At 50.3% G+C, this 18,941-nt stretch overlaps 1 protein-coding gene across 2 annotated transcripts; it reads right to left on the bottom strand.

Annotated features, from left to right (window-relative positions):
* Positions 1 to 53: 53 nt before the first annotated feature.
* LOC119102966 (metallo-beta-lactamase domain-containing protein 1) lies at positions 54 to 4,760 on the bottom strand (the record flags this gene model as incomplete). 2 transcript variants are annotated; one of them, XM_037226427.1, is given in 4 exon segments in its annotated part: positions 54 to 310; positions 3,019 to 3,129; positions 3,370 to 3,487; positions 4,483 to 4,760. In XM_037226427.1, coding segments are annotated over 3 exon segments (312 nt in total). In that variant the 5' UTR covers positions 3,383 to 3,487; positions 4,483 to 4,760.
* Positions 4,761 to 18,941: the final 14,181 nt, after the last annotated feature.

Here is an 18,941-nt window from a genome sequence, read left to right on the forward strand (position 1 = left end):
CCTCCCACGCCTTTTTCAAATGCATCACATCACTGCCTCCTGCGCTCTTTCACGGGGACATGAGGCCTCACCTTACGCTCTCCTCACATCTGGCGCTGGTTCGGGGCCAGGGTCACGCGGCGCTAGCGCTCGCTCTCCAGCCTGCGGTGCTCGGCTGTGACGGCGAACATCGGGCCGTGTCCCGGCACCACGAGGTCGGCCTCGGCCAGCACGCGGCGCCGGTTCGCCATCTGGCGGTCCGGGTCCTGACTGCCGGCCGACCGCCACAGGCTCGGGTCGCGTATGTCTTCCTCCCGCTCAAACAGGTCGCCTGCAGTCACGGGCCCGGGTCACGCATGGCATCTGTGGGCTCACGTCGGCCACCTGAGGTTACTAATGGGGCCGTGCAGGTCACCTGAGACCGGGGCGCCGCAAGGGTCACCTGAGGTCACATACTGGGGCCGAAACGGTCACCTGAGGCCACAGACTGGGGCCGCAACGGTCACCTGAGGCCACAGACTGGGGCCGCAACGGCCACCTGAGGCCACAGACTGGGGCCGCAACGGTCACCTGAGGCTACACACTGGGGCAGCAACGGCCACCTGAGGCCACAGACTGGGGCCGCAACGGTCACCTGAGGCTACACACTGGGGCCGCAACGGCCACCTGAGGCCACAGACTGGGGCCGCAACGGTCACCTGAGGCCACAGACTGGGGCCGCAACTGTCACCTGAGGCTACACACTGGGGCCGCAACGGCCACCTGAGGCCACAGACTGGGGCCGCAACGGTCACCTGAGGCTACACACTGGGGCCGCAACGGCCACCTGAGGCCACAGACTGGGGCCGCAACGGTCACCTGAGGCTACACACTGGGGCCGCAATGGCCACCTGAGGCCACAGACTGGGGCCGCAACGGTCACCTGAGGCTACACACTGGGAACGCCCGGGTCACCTGAGACCACATACTGGGGCCACACGGATCATCTGAGGCCTCAGACTGGGGCTGCACGGATCACCTGAGGCCACACACTGGGGCCGCACGGATCACCTCAGGCCTCAGACTGGGGCTGCACGGGTCACCTGAGGCCACAGACTGGGGCTGCACGGATCACCTGAGGCCACAGACTGGGGCTGCACGGATCACTTGAGGCCACAGACTGGGGCCGCACGGATCACCTGAGGCCTCAGACTGGGGCTGCACGGGTCACCTGAGGCCGCAGACTGAGGGGGTGTTGGCTTTCTCACCACACCGCAGAGAGGGTGGAGTTCCAAGGTCAGGAGTCACGCTCGCAATGCTCGAACATAAGGCCGCATCAGGTTATAAACTGGGGTCACACTGACCCTCCTAATCCAACAGTCTACATCGGTCACAGCAATGTCATAGGTGGCACTTCCGCTCGGGTGAGACGCGAACGTGGTCGCAGAGTGTCGGGTCGCAGAGTCCAATACCAGCCAAACAGGTTTGTCAAAAGGGATCACCCGCTGGGGCCATTCAGGGCCTCTCTAAGGTCATCCGCGGGGGCCAACCAGGGCCTCCTTAAGGAAGTCACCCGCTGGGACCCTCCAGAGCCTCCTTAAAGGGGTCACCCGCCGGGACCAACCAGGACCTCCTTAGAGGGGTCAGCCGCTGGGACCATCCAGGGCCTCCTTAAGGAGGTCACCCGCCGGGCCCACTCGGGCCCACTCCTTATATAAGTCGTATGAGGATACATTTTCGGTGCTAACATGCTGAAATTAGAGAAAGGTCCCACGTGCATCAATTTGGATCACAAGACAATAGGAGAAATATATCAAATGGAGGGGAACAATTGACTACGTACGTTGACCGATGCCTCATTCATTAACGTCTGATGCCCTTACGCCCCCCTGACACCTATAACACGCCCCTTCTGCCAGGGTGAGAGGCAGGTGACGCCGGATAGTCTAAGCAGCTGAGACCGTGTGCGCCGTAAAGCTTCAATGACGAGGACATCAAACGCCCGCCCCGCTAGACGCGTTCAGGAAGTGAGCAAGTGCAAATGCATGAACGGAAGTCGTGCCGTCTGCCGTGACGATACGTCAAAGCACGCGTGGAACACAGGCATCGAAATAAATCCGGACTTCGGGCTTCGAAGTCAAATCCAAAGCTAAGGCAAGGGCATGGATTTGAACTCTGCACACATGGGGCCAAAGTCGGGCTCAGCGCTTTTGATTTTAGAAAACGGAAAGCTAAAGCGGACCAACAATTAAAATTACGAGGCCGAAGCCGAAGCGGAGTCAAGTGCACAGCGTTGTTGTAGGAAAATTCAACCACTCCCGCAGTGTTTTGGGAATATTAAACTCTTTTCGCAGTTGGCTAAAACTGGATGGAATCGGACAATGTCATGGAAAGACTCTGCAAACCGAGTTGGCGGTTTCGTTAGCATTACCGACGATATTCTTAGAAACGTCGTTCTCGTCTGGCGTGTCAGTCTGTGCACAACTCATCGGACAGTTCGCTCCCCTGCCATCGTCAGCCGTTCATTGGTCCTGGAATGGCCGGTTATTTGGGGGTCTCCGACCATGTACACGTCGAAGCTTCGACAAACTGTATCGCACATCGCAGTGTTTTGACGGCAGCAGTCTTTTTTAGGCAACGTTGCGACTGCAGCAAACAAACCACCACGAGAAGGCAGAAGCCACCAGCTCAAGATCGCATGCAATCGAAATTGCAGTCCTCATAAAAATAAATTTTCAGCCAAAGCCAAAGCCATCTCTAAAAACGACACAAAGCCAAAGCCTGCCGTTTGAAATGAAACAAGGTCGAGGCCGTTCAACCGTCGAAAATGACCCAAAGCCGAAAATGGCGACTTCGCGACTCCAAAACCCGCCTCATGCCGCTGCCTGATGGGCTATGACGTGGACCTGTTAGCGTACAGCCGGAGGCGTGCAGTCGTCTCGAATGCCGTGACACAGCCGTGCCAACAGTGCCCCGCGATGGGACCACTGTGCCAGTGGCGCGGGCCGGCGCCGCCCTCACGGCGCTGGCGGACGCCGCCCGCGGTGCCGCACGCTGTACCGGCGATGATGACCAGGCCCTGGTGGCGGCTCCGCACGCGCACGCTGACGTCCTCGCTGGTGTGGCCCGGCGTCGCGATCACGTCCACAAACTCGGACAGCTTGTACGGCTCTGCGGACGGGCGCAGAGGCGTCACAAACCAGGGGAGCAATGCTGGGTTGCCACAGGTGCCACCGACTGTTGCATGGTTTGACGGCTTTGGAGGACATGAAACAAAGGAAACTGTTAGCAACGTAGTCTGTGTCTGAATTTAGCATCAGTGCCTTTATCCAAGATGGTGGATGGATGGCCACCACAGTCCCACCAGAATCAAAGTCGTGCAGCGTGAAGACGTCCCGCCGGGAGACGCACGTGCCCACCACATGGGTGGCTGCCTGGAACAGGTTCAGGTTGCCCACATGATCGCAGTGTCCGTGTGTGGCGACAGCATAGCTTATGTCTTCTGGCTGGAGACCGAGCGACGACAGGCCTGCCGACAGTGTCGTCATGTGACATGCATTGCTCCTCAATATCAGATGATCATAGCCCTGAGAGAAAACAGGTACATCAAGGGTGTTTTCTATCATCACAGGTCATAGCTTATTTCAGCCACTGCTTGCCTCAGGGACCATCAATAAGATATCACTATTAAGTGTGGGTAAGCAAGGTATTGAAGGATACCTGCACCAAGAATCTGTAATCATTGGGCTCAGGCTTACCCTTAATAACTATCCTTCATGCCCATCATCAATGATTGTCATCCATATTCCAGAATAAAATTCCACTTGCTACACAAGCCTAACTTGCTGGTAATCACAAAAACAGTTATGAAGCGCACAACATTGGCCATACTCCACATTCTTCAGAATCCTAGATTTAGAGGCCTATGACCTACTAGTCATTAACCAAAACCCATGCAAGACCCAAAGCCGGGGTGATCTGGTTCATGAAAAGCTCATAATTAATTGAAACTCGTACAAAACATTTACCAGAGACCCTGTCACAAACACAAGATGTCCATAAACAAGCTAAAGCACACAGAACATGTTAATATAGGACCTGTAACTTTTGAGAATTCACCATTTGCAGATATAGTTTGATATAAAAATCATTACCCACTCATGTATCCAATATATAAGACCTGCACAAAGCTTCACCTGGTCCATGCAGATATAAGCACAATAGCATTTGAAGACTACGTATCCACAGCTTACAATTCTTAGAAAGCACTTCATGTTGGCATACCTTGTTAAGTTTCATGGAAGAACTATGAAATGATTCTGAATTTTTTGCATGGAATCAGCTGCTACCCTATACATGTTACACAAAGCATGTTTTATAGCATACTGGGGCACTGTCATCACAGATCATCACACAGATACCTGTAAAATTAGCTCATTACACACCTGCTTGCATTCCAACATTCTTCAAGGGCAGTGTTCAATTTTGATATTTACGCTGTCTTTTTAACGTCAATGTATTTACCTTGCAGTACCTTTTCTGCATCCCAGGCAGTCATGGTATCCACAATAATGTGTGGAGGTCCCTCCACAACGGAACAAGTGCAGTTTGCTCGCATTGATTTCCCGTCACCCTCTAGAACAGAATATCCATCCACAAGAACGTGCACTTTCGGGGCCGACATTTTCGATGTAGTTGCTTATATCCAGGAAATATGTGGCTAACAAACACAACGCAACTAGCGTGATCTAATAAAACGATGGCCAGCGCGGCAGAACTTCACGTGGACAGAATGTCGTTCATGCGCCAACCCTAGCACCTTGGCGCCCTTGTTGGCGCCAACAGGTTCAAGAAGGAAGGGACAAAACAGTTGACAAAGCATGTTGGTATTCTCGTGCCCTGGGCTCACGGAGCCGGTGAGCACCAAGCGTTTACCACTCGATGACGCTTGGTCCATGTCCTGTCCGATGCAGTACCGCAGGCAGGGGGAACGCGCAGGGGCGTGTGCCACCCCTGGAACCTACGATTAAGGGCCCGAAAGGCCGGCCGGAGGTCCTATTCAGTGGCCCTGGCTCGCACGGCCGGCACTCTAATGCCAGGCAGAGGTCCCTGCGCGCTGATCAGTGGCCCCTCGAGTCGAAAAGGGCCTATGTGTCGGTCAGACACCAACAGTAACGCACAGTCGGCTCCGTGGCGGCATGAGCGTGAGGGCCTATTCGCAACAGGGACAGAGCTGGAGCCAGCGATTTACATTGGTCTGAGCCCGAGTGTCCGTCAGTGCCTCAGTGTCAATCAAGGCCCCACAACGCCTAATGGGGCCTGTGTTGGTTGGTTAGGTTAAAACATGTTGATATTCCCACGCCCTGGGCTCACGGAGCCGGTCGGCACCAAACGTTTACCACTCAATGGCGCTTGGACGATATCCTCTCCAATGCGGTACCGCAGGCAGAGAGGGAACGCGCAGGGCACATGCCATCTTCGGGGCCTACAATTAAGGCCCGAAAGGCCAGCCGGAGGTGGTATTCAGGGGCTCCGGCTCGCAGGGCCGGCACTCTAACGCCAGCCAGAGGTCCCTGCGCGCTGATCAGAGGCCCCTTGAGTTGAAAAGGGCTATAAGTCGGTCAGACACCAACAGTAACGCACAGTCGGTTCCGTGGCGGCATGGCCTGAGGGCCTTTTTCGCAACAGGAATAAAGCTGGAGCCAGTGGTTTACATTGGCCCCGGCGTCCATCAGGGCCCCAGTGTCTATCAGGGCCTTACAGCCTGTGTTGGCAGGTGGCCCCGATTCGGCCGAAGGCAGTGTTCGAGGAGGCCCGAAGAGCCTGGAAGGTCCACTGGCTCCTGCAATCATGGGCCCGATTGGAGGGTCTTACGGCACGAAGAGTTGATCGAAGCCTTATTGAGGAGCCCCGGCCTGCGGGAACGTGTCCTCAAACAACAGTCAGATGGTCATTTGCGCCGATCGGAGATCTCTGGCACCACCGGTTTCGCCTAGTTGGCTTCGTGTCAGTGTGGGCCCGAGAGCCCACTTTCTAATCAGCTTCAAAGCCGGAGCCAGTGATCTACACTGGCCGGGGCCGCAGGAGGTTTACAGGGCGCCTAATAGAGGGTCCAGTGTTCGCGAAGGGCTCCGAGCCTACCAAGGGCAGTCTTCGATGAGGCCCGAAGAGGGGCTCGGGCGGCCCGCCTGAACCGACCATCCAGGTTTATTAAGGGCTTTGAGTGCATGAGGCCCGGAAGGACTAGTTGTGGGTCACATAAATAATCCGGCCCGTAAGGCCGTGACCTGAAATATTCGTGAACGGCCTTCTTGGAGCGTTTGAAGACCTCCTGAAACCATGCGGCTGTCTAAGTCGGCCAGAGACCAGTGAAACTGAGCAGTTAGCTCGCTGTTAATTTGAGCCCAGGAGGCCCATTTCCCAAGCAGGAATGACAGGCACTGGAAAAAATCAGGCTATGAAGACCTGGGTTCGCGATTTGCAATGCTCGAGGTCCTTGACACAGTGAGGAGTTCTTGTGTCGGTCATGGGCCACAGTGCCTAATAGAGGTCACGTGATGACAAGTGACCTTGAGTCAGCTGTGAGTGGTGTTTGAGGAGGCCAAAGAGGGGCCAAAAGGTCTCGAGACCAAACATGAAGGACCCGATTGGATGGCTGAAGGGCCGAGTGGGCTGGCTGTAGGTCACATTAAGGAACCCCGTCCGTAGGGCCGTGATCTCAAATGTCAGTAAGAGAGCCTCCTGCACGGATTGGGAACCCCTGAAACACAGTGGTTTTCAATTTCGCTCAGAGGTCACCAACACCCCCAACAGTTCCTGCTCCGTGTCAGGATGAGCTGTCGGGCCCATTTTCCTAGCAGAGACAAAAGCGAGCCGCGATCTACATTGGTCGCGGCTCCTGCAACAGTCCGGGCTCCCTGTATCGGTCAGGGGCCTACAGTGTGCTAATCGAGTGTCCGGTGTCATCAGGGGACTCAAGTCTGACGGGTGAACATTTGATGAATGGGGACGGGAACGGAACCCCGAACACTAGAGGGCCTCTGTGTTGGCGGGGCCCTCTGTAAATGAAAGGAAACCTGAGAACTTGATGAATGAATGATGATGAATGTTCACATTGAGCCAATGGAAGGGGCCTTTGTCAGCCAGGGACCAAGTACCGAGCAATAAGTCTTTCAACATTTGCAAGCACTGAAGTCCATGTGACAATATAGGACCACCTGCAGCAATTGGGAATGTTGTTTAGTCAATCAGGACCCTGCGTCTATCCGGAGTCAACAGCGCGGGTTAAAAGACCTCCAGTGTCAGGAAGGGAACGACGTGGCACTGATGGCATCCCTCGAGGCTTCCGGATAGACCAGGAGATGCCGTCCGGCGCCCCGTTCGCCAGAATGGCGCCGAAAGACGCCCCTCGGTGGGACAGAATGGCTCTTCAGTCCTTTACCGGAAACAATAATGTGTCCCCTAGGTTCTTCTCAAATGGGCCCCTTGCGTGCAACGAAAAAAGGGTGTCATTGTTGTTGAATAGGGTGGGTCGAAATGAGTTAAAAAAACGAACCAAGCCCATCCCGTGCACGCCTGAGAACGTTCATTCTTTTGCTAAATCCATTAGTGAAACAATTAATATCAGAGGGTCTGAGCTTGTACGCCCGCAATATCAGAAACAGGACGGCGATGGCCTGGGTTGCAGCTTTGGTGTAACGCGTAAACCGAATACGCGTCGGTACCCGCGCAATTGTCAATGTGTCAGCGGGACGCCTCGGCTCGCTAACGAAACAACGCACTTAGAACGCCTCGTTTGACGCAGGCGCATTGCCCTGTTTACTCTGTATGATAATCACTTGATAAGCCGGGTGTGGGTACCCGTAGCCGTAGTTACTTTTTGCAAGGGTTGCGACGTAGCGCGTCCTCTGTTGCTGCTTCATGCGGGCTCACATGCGCATTAGAATTGCACAACGTCGAATGCTCGAGAAACGCCCCATCCCCAGTGCTTGGAGGCCGCACGACGGCGCCCCCCAGCGGCCCCACCGTTTATCACCTGACGCATCCCGCGTAGCGTCAGACGGGGAGTGACGGTCAGAGAGAGGCGGACGCGACCCGACGACCAGTGTCGTGCCGCTGCACTTCGTGAAGGGTACCTTGACCGAATATAGTTACCTTTCACTCCCGTTCTCTGATGGATGTTGGTGAAAGGAAGAAACGGTGCCCACAAGACCAAAGCGTTTACATTGGTGCCGTGACCCGGATCAAGAACCTGCGGATTATCAACACCGAATACCCATCCACGCAAGCCATTCGAGTCGCTGGATAACGGGCAAATAATTGGATTTTCTGGCCCTATGGTGCATGTACTTGCTGGAAGTTGTTACAAGACAGTTTTGCAACTGACCAGACCATATTCTAGACAAGCTGTGTGCCTATCATTGCACAGTATTTCAGAAAACCGCCGAAAGAAAAGGAAGCATTTCTGCTCTTGCCACGATCCCACAAACGGGAGTTTTGCCAACCGTGTGGCAATCTGTCATATGTGTCACTGTGGTCATATCATCCTACCTCTTGTTACGCTACCACCGTTGCTCCTGCCTTCCTTGCCTCGAACGCTGTTGTGGCTTCTCCTTGGCCAATCACTCCGCAGCAGGCCTCGATAAACTGATTGGAAAAACATTATCAAAAAGCCCAACGTCGCTGCACAACATGTCTCAGACAGCTCCAAATCCTATTATTTTCACCACGACGATCAAGCTCCTGAAGTCTCGTTACTGGATGAAGAAAATTCGAAAACAGAAGCAATCGCTATAGGAAGAGGAATCCCCGTCTTTATCGAAACTGGAGCGGGACGGTCCTCGAACCGCACAATCTACCCCCTGTAAACGAAACAAGAGCGAGCGCAGCCGCCGACTCCTCGCCACCTACAAGGCCACGAGCATCTCCGCCTCTGCCGATCAGGCAGCGCTGCAACCGCCTCTACCATCCAGGCAAAGCGCTGCAACTTCGGAAAACACGACCGAGAGGACGACGCAGTTTGAAGACGCCGAACCCGAGCTCGACGTGCAGCCTTTCATCTTCCCTATCTACGAGCACGAGGCCCAGGACTGGTAATCTCCGGTACATCGGGCTACTTCATCAATAAGGTACGGCGCTGACTATCCTATGTTCCATTTCACAATCCTCTCAAAACACCATGGCGCATGCACCTCAGGAAATTCCCTTGCCGGAGGAACTCTTGCATTCGACAGAGCTGTCGCATAATGTGTCAAAAGGCTTGGCAAATCTGTGCGAACCTCTTAACATAACTTCATCATTACCGGTTGTGCCATTTTGAAGGCTTAAATGCTGGAAACTTGTACCAATGGATGGCTGACGTAGATCGCATTCATCAGGATTGCAATGGCAACGATAAAATCACGCTCACCGCGGCAGGACGTCTCGTAACCGGGACAGCAAAATCTTGTTTTTGCGCAACCGAGAGCACAACTGCACGTGGCTCCAAATGAAAGACTTGTTGAGACGCTTTTATTCCAACCTGCGTGACCCCGACATTTTGGAAGAAAAACTAAACCGTACCACTCAAAAATCGAGCGAACCTGTGCAGTCCTTTTATGAGCGCTTAAACCAATTAGCCACCGAAGTGTACGAAAATAACATAAACACCCCAGACAAACAAAAAGCTTTGGCCAAATTATTCATGAACGGACTCGTACACAAACGGATTGCAAACAAACTGCTTCGCCAACAGCCCTTGACTCTGAACGCCGCCTTAGATGTTGCACTCATGGAGGACAAAGTTTACAGGCAAATAGAAATGCGGGACAGAGAGGAACCCGTGGAAATCGATTTGGTCAAACTAGCCACAGACCGCTTACAGAAAAAGATGAACAACTTACGGAGACAGTTAATGTGCTAGCAGTCAAAATGGAGCAAGAAAACCAAACGAAAGCAACCCAAGGAGTGCAGCCGCAAGAAGCAAACCAGCACAGGTACATGCGTCAAAAGCAGTACCAAAACCAAAAACGTTTCATGCCGCCCAACCATTCTGGACAACGTACACCACCGCAAGGAAATTTTCACAGGACGCAAGCCCATCTCGGACCAGATCCCAGATTCTATAGAGATGACCCGGCACGATCTCGGTATCAGTTTACTGAAGACCATAGGCCCATCAGTAATTTGTGCCACATTCCAGGCCACATCCAACGTGTGTGTCGCAAATATGCCGCACAGCTACGTAGACAGACCCCGCAAGCAGACGAACGGGAACGTTCGGAAAACTAGTAGGACCTTCATTCAGTCGAGAGGTGAAATTTGCAACATAGACGTGAACAAGAAATGTCCTTTCATAGACGTTTGCAAAAGGGAAAAACAGGTTTTGTACTCTTTTGGATAGTGGAGCTCAGCTCTCGCTGGTGAGCGACGAATTTTCATAATTATGTGACGACGCTTTAATAAAGGAAACATGTCAGGAAAGAGTACCTTTAGTATCTGCCTCAGGCAACCGACCTCAGGTCACAAAAATGGCAAAAATTCGAATTACATTGGGTAAAACCCGAAGGTATCATTCAGTTTGTGTGGTAACAGGACTAGGCCACGACATTATTTTAGGCGTGGACTTCCTCAATGAAGGAAAAGCTACCCTAGATTTCAATAATCAGGTACTGTGAATTGGAAAAGCGCTGTTTCCTCTAAAGCAAAAACAAAACTGTCAGGAAGAAGAAATTAATATAGTAAGACTGTCAGAAACCGTCCATCTGTATCCTAGATCATCAGCTCAAATTACATGTCGACCGTCGAAAGTAAAACTGCTGGAAACAGTTTATTCTGACGCAACTTACGTATTCCCCATGCTTTGAAGATGACGCTGGAATTTTCTTACCAAATGCAATTGTTCAAATGGCTAAAAACAAGCACGTCCCCTGGGCTATTGTGAATGAGACAGGCAGGCATTTTATTTTCGGAAAGGTCAAATTTTAGGTAAGCCTTTCAATTTCAAAAGAGAAGAACAGATTGAAGTCAATCATGTAGAAGCAGAACAACAAACTTACCGAAATGGTAATAAACACTCAAAACGAACTACCCATTAGACAAAAGCGCTATAGGATTCCTCTGACTCAAAAGGCCATTTCGGATAAACACGTACACGATATGCTAAAAGCAGGCATCATTCGCCGAAGCAACTCCCCATGGCTATCGCCTGTGATCATTGTACCAAAAAAGATGGCTCACATCGAATTTGCGTAGATTTTAAAAAACTCAACGCCATTACCGTAGTACCTGCCCCCAGCATACCTAACGCCGAAGACATCCTTCATTTTTTAACGAAATCTAAATTCCACGCCTGTTTGGATTTAAAAGCGGGATTCTGGCAAGTTCCAATCAAAGAAGAAGATGAAGAAAAACCTGCTTTTAGGACAGATGCAGGTGTTTTCGAGCACAATTCCATGGCTTTTGGTTTAGCAGGTTCCCCAGCAGTCTTCCAAAATCTGATAAACACCGTTTTGAGTGATGTCAAACAATTTGCAGTTGCCTTCATCGACGACATTATCGTCCATAGCGCCACTTTCGAGGAACATTTGGAGCATCTCGAAGAGTGTTCGACCGATTACGACTCGCGAACCTGCACCTCAAAATATCAAAGTGCGAATTCCTAAAAGACAAGCTAAATTATTTGGGACACGTAGTATCAAATAAAGGAATCAGCGTAGATCCAAACAAAGTCAAAGTCATCAACAACATGTAACCACCTATAAATCTTAGAGAAGTCCGTGGATTTATTGGAATGGCATCCTATTACAGAGAGTACGTGCCACAGCTCAGCAGAATTGCAAGACCAGTGATAGCACTCACGCAAAAGAACGCGAGATTCAAGTGGAGTGATCAAACACAACACGCATTTGATACCCTCAAGACTCGGTTAGTTGAAGCCCCAATTTTAGCTTTTTCAGGCGTCACCCCACCATTTTCAATATTTACAGACGCCTCGCAATACGCTTTAGGCGCGGTGTTGATGCAAAAACAAGAGGATCAAGAGAGAGTGATACAATATGTATCTCATCAATTTACTGACGCACAAAAGAAATGGCCGACTATAGAACGAGAAGCGTTCGCTATAGTGTACAAGCTGCAAAAACTTCGCCCCACCATTTTAGGAACCAAGCTAACAATCTACACGGACCATAAACCACTGAAACATATCTTCACAAGCGAAATGCAGAATGCTCGAGTACAAGGATGGGCTATCATGATGAGTGAAAACGGTTGCGATATCGAGTATATCAGTGGTGCTAAAAATGTTACCGCAGATCTCCTCTCTAGACTTCCGAATTCGGAACAGGTAGAAACTTTGTCAGATGGCGAACGGCTAGATTGGCATGATCAACAAGTTGATACCTTAGAAATTAATGCAATTGACAATTCCCAGATACAAAACAGGGAAATAAAGGATGATTCGTATGCCGAACGCGTTGCTGCGGCTTAGACAGATGCAGAGTTTGGGAATGCTCAAAATGAAGATCCTTTGTTACAAAAAAATCATCCAACAATTACTTGAGGGAGACGATGATAAAGTAAAAGGAAATTACGTGGACGATGATTTACTACATCATTTAGCGTCAGGTACTAAAACGCGTCCTTTGACCCGAGCTCAACTAGCTGTTCCTGAAAAATTCCAATATACCATCCTTCGAGAGGCGCATGATGGATACTCCGGAGGTAATTTAGGCATCGAAAAGACCACTGGCAGGGTCATTCTTTTGGCCGGACATGTTAAAGGAGATTAACATATACGCCCAAACCTGCGAAAAGTGTAATGTGAAAAAGCTCAAAAAGGAAAGACGTCCATTACAAGAAATGCCAATGCCAAGTGGTCCGATGACTGACCTCGGCACTGACTTGACAGGACCCCACCCAATCTCGTCCAAAGGAAACATGTACATCTGTACGGTAGTATATTTATTATCTGGATGGCCGGAAGCTTACCCCATCCCGAACAAAACTGCGGATACAATAGTTCAAATACTCTTGGATGAAATCATACCCCGTCATGGATGCCCTCGATCAATTCTGAGCGATCAGGGAACGGAGTTTTGCAACGCGGTTATGGATACTGCCAACAAAGACTTAGGAATAGCAAGGATACGCACGAGTAGCTATCATGCGTAGACCAACGGAAAGACAGAAAGATTCCTTAAGGTCTTGAATGAGATGATTGCCAAAAAAGTTAGTGAGGATCACACGAAGTGGGAACAAATGCTACAACCATGTTTAGCCGCTTACAGGGATAGCAAAAATGAAACAACCAAATACTCGCCATATTTTATTCATGTACGGCCGAGATCCGATTTTACCTGTAGATACCTTGATGCAACCCCGCTACAAGTACTCTGGCGACGAGTATGTTCCCCAAATGTTCGAAAATCTCCATCACGCATTCAAGCATGTCACAGAAAGTATTCAGCAAACACGGAATCACAACAAAAGGCTAGTTGACAAAAGTGCTCAAGCATCATTTCAAATTGGCCATCCGGTTTATTACTACGATCCTACGATCAGAACAGGGAATTCTTCGAAGTTCACCCTGCATTGGAAACCTTACTTTCGTATTGTAGCAAAAATCGGAGAAGAAAATTATATCATCAAAATATGGCAACCCATAAAACCAAGTTGGTTTATTCTGAAAATCTCCGAAATAAGGATATCAATGACGTTTGGAATATATCTACAACACCGTGAAACGTCCCATTGAAATTCATATGAGACCTGAATCAGAATCGCTTCGTGTCCAACCCCCCAGACTAGCAAAGTTAGCTTTGCGCAAAGGCAATTCTTTGGTAACCGCTCACGAGCAGGACACACCCGTTGCGGACGTACCACCAGTAGATGGTGATGGTGCTGACGATATCGATATGGACCAGGAGATGATTAATGACGGAGAACCACCCTATGAGGAACAGACTACTGATCAGACGGCTACACTGCTATCGGACAGAGTAGACAGTAATTATGTACCCTCACATGGCTAGGCCCCCCGCGCGACGACATGAGGGTGGTTTTTGGACCCGTCTAGCTGGTCACAAGCAACGAGCTATGAGCAGTCCTTTACCGGATGATGATACACATGAGGACAAAAGGCCACGAATTTATGCCGTTCAGTCAAAAGACGACCCAGACATTGGTCATGCTGAGACCAATGCTCCGGCACAAATTCGTAGCTGGCGTAAACTGCAAAGTGCTGTCGTTACCGCCATATCTCTGATAATGATGTTCATCGCAAAATCCTAAGAAAGTTCTGACTTTTACAGGATGTTCTGGCAGCCAGCAGTTACCCTGATGCTATGCATCACTTCCTCCGACCCCTTAACCCTTTCCTCAGGTGGTCCCGGTCATGTATTTATACCAATGGGGCAAAATTAACCCAAGCTACAATTCGTGGGCAATTACTCTTTCCGTCAACACCTCGTTAATAAAATGACAGCTACATTCAGTAGAAAAGGCAACGCATAACCTTAAAGGCTCCGCGGACCACCTTTACCAACAAATAACTAGCAAGGCCACGCTGCAGGTCAATCAAACAATAGCACGCCTGGTAGATGTTATCCAAGGACTACATGACGAAACCGTCTATCTTTATGATGCTCTTCCTCAGATATTGCACAAATCGTTTACCCGATGACCACGCCCAGGATTGATAAACAAAATAGGAAACGCCGTGTCCTACCTCTTTGGCACTGCTACCGAGCAGGAGATAAATCATCTCCAAGCCCACGTCTCAGTCTTAGGCAAAGAAGACAAAATTCTAGCGCACAGTTTCAACGGAACTCGTGCTGTTTTCAACTCAACACAAATCGCTGTCCGAACGAACCGCAAACAGCTAGTGAAATAACGCATGCTTTACGGAAAATTGCAAAGTCTCGCGATGACGTAATCTATTATGTGGACCAGGTAATGAACGTCATAATCACTGCCACCTATATCGAATACGTGTCAGGTTCCGTTCTTGGGCTATCTAAAGTTTTGCGTAGGCTTCAATATCGACTTAATAGTTTGGACAAGAAACTGGCTCTCGCAAAAGTTGGAATTTTACACATTAGTTTGCTGTCAACAAGGAATTTCCAAACAATCCTGTGGACAATTGAAAAAGAACTTCCCACGACTCTCGCTCTACCGTTTCCACGACAGGAACTCGGTCAGTACATCCGTTTCATTCAACCTAAAGTGGTACAGAAAGACGCGGTCTTTCATGTGCTTTTCTATATCCCGCTACTGCATGTTGCGCATGCATTTGACGTTTACAAATTCTTTAAATATCGCGTCCCCCACGATGTACATAATATCTCTGGAATATACCGTGGGAACGTCTTCATTTCTCATGGTATATGAAAATCGACAACAGTACGTCATTCCTGAGGACATCGAGATCCAAACATGTTTGCTTGCTAAAATGCCACTCTGCCAATTGCATGAACCTGCGTACTCTATGTCATCTTCTGTATCATGTCTAGTCGCTCTGTTTCGGAAAGAAGAGGCTTTTATCATAAATTGTGCTCTCCAATGGTACACCCTAGCATTCACGATCCAAAGGGTTATTATCTTGGACATGGCCAGTGGCTACTGATCTCGATCAACACTTTTAGGCTTAATTCGGTTTATGCCGCAAACTAGTCGAGTTAAACCCTCATAGTTCAAGATAAAATCCACGTCCTGGAACTCGATGCAGAATGTTTAGCCTATAGTGACACACTTTTCCTGCCCCCATATTACTTTGGCGAATCTCAAATTCAGCTTCCTCAGTTCCACGTCAAAGCTATACTCACTGATCAGCCCATACGTATCTGGCGCTCATCTTGGAACGCCTCGCTGAATCGTACGACCGCTAACATTTCCGCATTGCCTGAACTCACAGTCCATTGCCTACCCGCTGTCAAATATTTCGATTTGCCTTCCGCTGTCGCGCTGAGCAGTGACAGTCCGACTTCCTTCAAATATAGCATATACGTTTTAGTAATTAGCATTGGTTATGTCGTCATTGGCTGTTGTGCCATACGCTATATTTGTCCAGTTATTTGGAGCCTGATCCTGCACCTTACCCGCCGCTAATGCCGCCGTCATTCCTACTCCCCTGCTGCCCAGACCGATGAAATGACCGGAACCCAGTCAGCACCGGCCGAAGAAATACCCTTGGCCCCTGTTGCACCGGAACACGCAGCGTCTCAGTCTACCGTGCCTGGGTCTGCAGTGATCACCGTCGGCGCTACTACTCCCCGCGCGAGTGGTTCGCCAGATCATGTCCTGGCCGCCGTGGCTCGTCGCCCCCGCGCAACCGCGTGCCACGCCGCGATCGGCTCGACCCGAGATGTGAGGTCTAGATGTTTGTTTATCGCCCCCGTTCCCCGGCATTTCTCCCGTGCCAGATGTGTTGGCAATGTATATACCGCCGCGCGCCTAAAGTTAATGTATGTCTATCTAGCTGTCATCCAGTGTCTGGTACATGCGCGATTGATATGCAATGTTGATGCGAACCGCCGCCACTATGTAGCGCTGCACACCGTCTGGTGTCCTGTGCAATGTAGGTATTTAACGTATGTATATGTCGCCCGAGCGTGCGCGACCTGGTTTGGTATATGTATGTATGTCTTGCGTCGGAGCGCACGCTCTGTGCCCCGCGTTCTTTGGTACTGGCTTCCTGCTCGATTAGATTATGCTACATGTTTTTGGGCTTGTAGATGTAGCGGTGTGCGCTGATTAGCTTACACTGCGTCTCAGTGCGTGTTCACGAAGTTCCTGATGCGCCAGCCGTTATTCCCGAGCCCCTATGTACTTGGTTGAAAGCACTGCTGCCAAATAGTGATAGCTGTTGCCCTGCTATCATTCTTTTGTTGTTAGGGGGGAAGGGGCCTATTGCAACGCGTAACCGAATACGCGTCGGTGCTGCAACATTGTCAACGCGTCAGCGGGATGCTCGGCTCGCTAACGAAAACGACGCACTTAGACCGACTCGTTCGACGCAGATGCATTGCCCTGCTTACTCTGTATCATAATTACTTGATAAACCGGATGTGGGTACCCGTGGCCGTAGTCACTTTTTGCAAGGGTTGCAACATAGCGCGCCTCTGGTGCTTCATGTGAGCTCACATGCGTACTTAGAATTGCACAACGTCGAAGGTTCGAGAACGTCCTAAGGAACGATCCCCAGTGTTTGGAGGGCGCCCGCCGGCGCAGCCCAGCGGCCCCGCCGTTTATAACCCGGCGCATCCTGCGTAGCGTCAGACGGGCAGAGACGGTCAGAGGGAGGCAGACGCGGCCCGACGACCAGGGTCGCGACGTTGTACTTCGTGAAGGGGACCTCGACCAAATACAGTTACTTTTTCACGCCCGTTCTCTGATGGACGTTGGTGAAAGGAAGAACGCTACCCACAAGACTGAAGCGTTACATTGGTAAAATCGCGCGGCGTTCGGCCTCTGCAAGTGGCACAAGGCGGCTGCTGTGCGTGCGAAAACGCCCGTCGTGAAATTGTGATTACCAATGTCTTTCAAAATTAATGCGTATCGTTCAGAGTGCTCGGTGTATCTTTTCACGACTTTTATATCATATTCCGGATAGATTAACAATTGAGCAACATGAAAAATAGAGCCTCTACCTTCACTCTTCCAATTCCACTACCAGATTCAAGTACCGCTTCCCAGTGCTGTTAAGGCCAGCCCGGTCTTATCAATACAAAAATCGTGCATATGAAATATACCCCTGGACTAACCTTGAACTGCAATATTTGATGTCCTTAATCGTTCGAGGGTACTCCTTTCAGACGTGTCATCGCCGCGTGGCCCATCGAGACTGCAACGCCTGATGCCGTGGGTTTTGCTGCCAAGATGTTGTTTAAAACCATATTAAACCATTTCTACCACTTACGAGCTTCGACTGAATGTTGAATATTACCTGAAAAGCATGGCTCGGCTATATCAATATAAATTGTTGACCTATTTCGATCTACATTCGCGGGGTTCGTAATGTCTGTAGAGCCCAGATAAACGTTTTGATCACGCTTCTGAGCTCTATCGGATAGGAAAGCTCACTCAACCATTGAAAACTGGATTGCACTGTTGATTTATACCATGCAGTCGCTTCAAATAGTATATCGTATTTAAAGAAGTTTTTCAATTTATTGGCTGTAAACTTCAGGCAGAACCGATCTCGCGGTAGCTTCTTGCCACCATTCCAGTGAAAGAAGATAAAAACAGAAGTATAAGAACCTATCCTAAGTGAGAAATGCGTCACTTCCGGTGATTTTGTTTTGGGTGAGGGTCTGTCAATATCAAGGGGCCTTTGTCAACCATGCGCCGCCACCCCTTCCTTCCTTCTGGCTGTGCGCCTGGTGAAAAGAAACAATGGAAGAAGTCACATAATAAAAAATTAGCACTACCGCATTCAGTGCTCTTATAAAAAGTGCAGATGATAGGAATCTAAACGTCTGTCTTTCCCGGTCTCTTCTGTCATGGGTTCCACTTACCATCCACACCACCCATACACACTCGCAGCTCGGCTTCAAGTCTATTTTATTTATTTGTTCCGCGCGCTTCCCCCGCGCATCTCGGCCCGTTACCATGGTTGCCGGCCGGGGTGGGTGGGCCGTCGCCACGGCCGTCGCCACGTCCGTCGGGGTCAGTGCCACTAAATACTAGTCATAATACCCCCCCCCCCCCCCACCGGCAAGCTTCCGCCCCAGAAACTAAGCACGGTGATGATCGCGACGTCATTGGCACCAGAACACCGCACGGTCTTGAATTCTAGATATCTACGCCACTTCTTATGCACACACGCATTACACTGTGACTGACACAAGCCAGCGCGATCAGTCATACCTGGTATTCCTTTGGCACAGATTGAACCCGTTCTGTCCAGGCATATACCAACGAATGCCGAACCAACACCAGCATGCACAACTAGGATAACATGACGCATTGTATCGATTGGAGGCATGTTCATCAGCTCAGTCTGC

Source organism: Pollicipes pollicipes, unplaced genomic scaffold (genome assembly GCF_011947565.3).
Source record: "Pollicipes pollicipes isolate AB1234 unplaced genomic scaffold, Ppol_2.1 Scaffold_2555;HRSCAF=2994_pilon_pilon_pilon, whole genome shotgun sequence".
Lineage (NCBI taxonomy): Eukaryota > Metazoa > Arthropoda > Thecostraca > Pollicipedomorpha > Pollicipedidae > Pollicipes > Pollicipes pollicipes.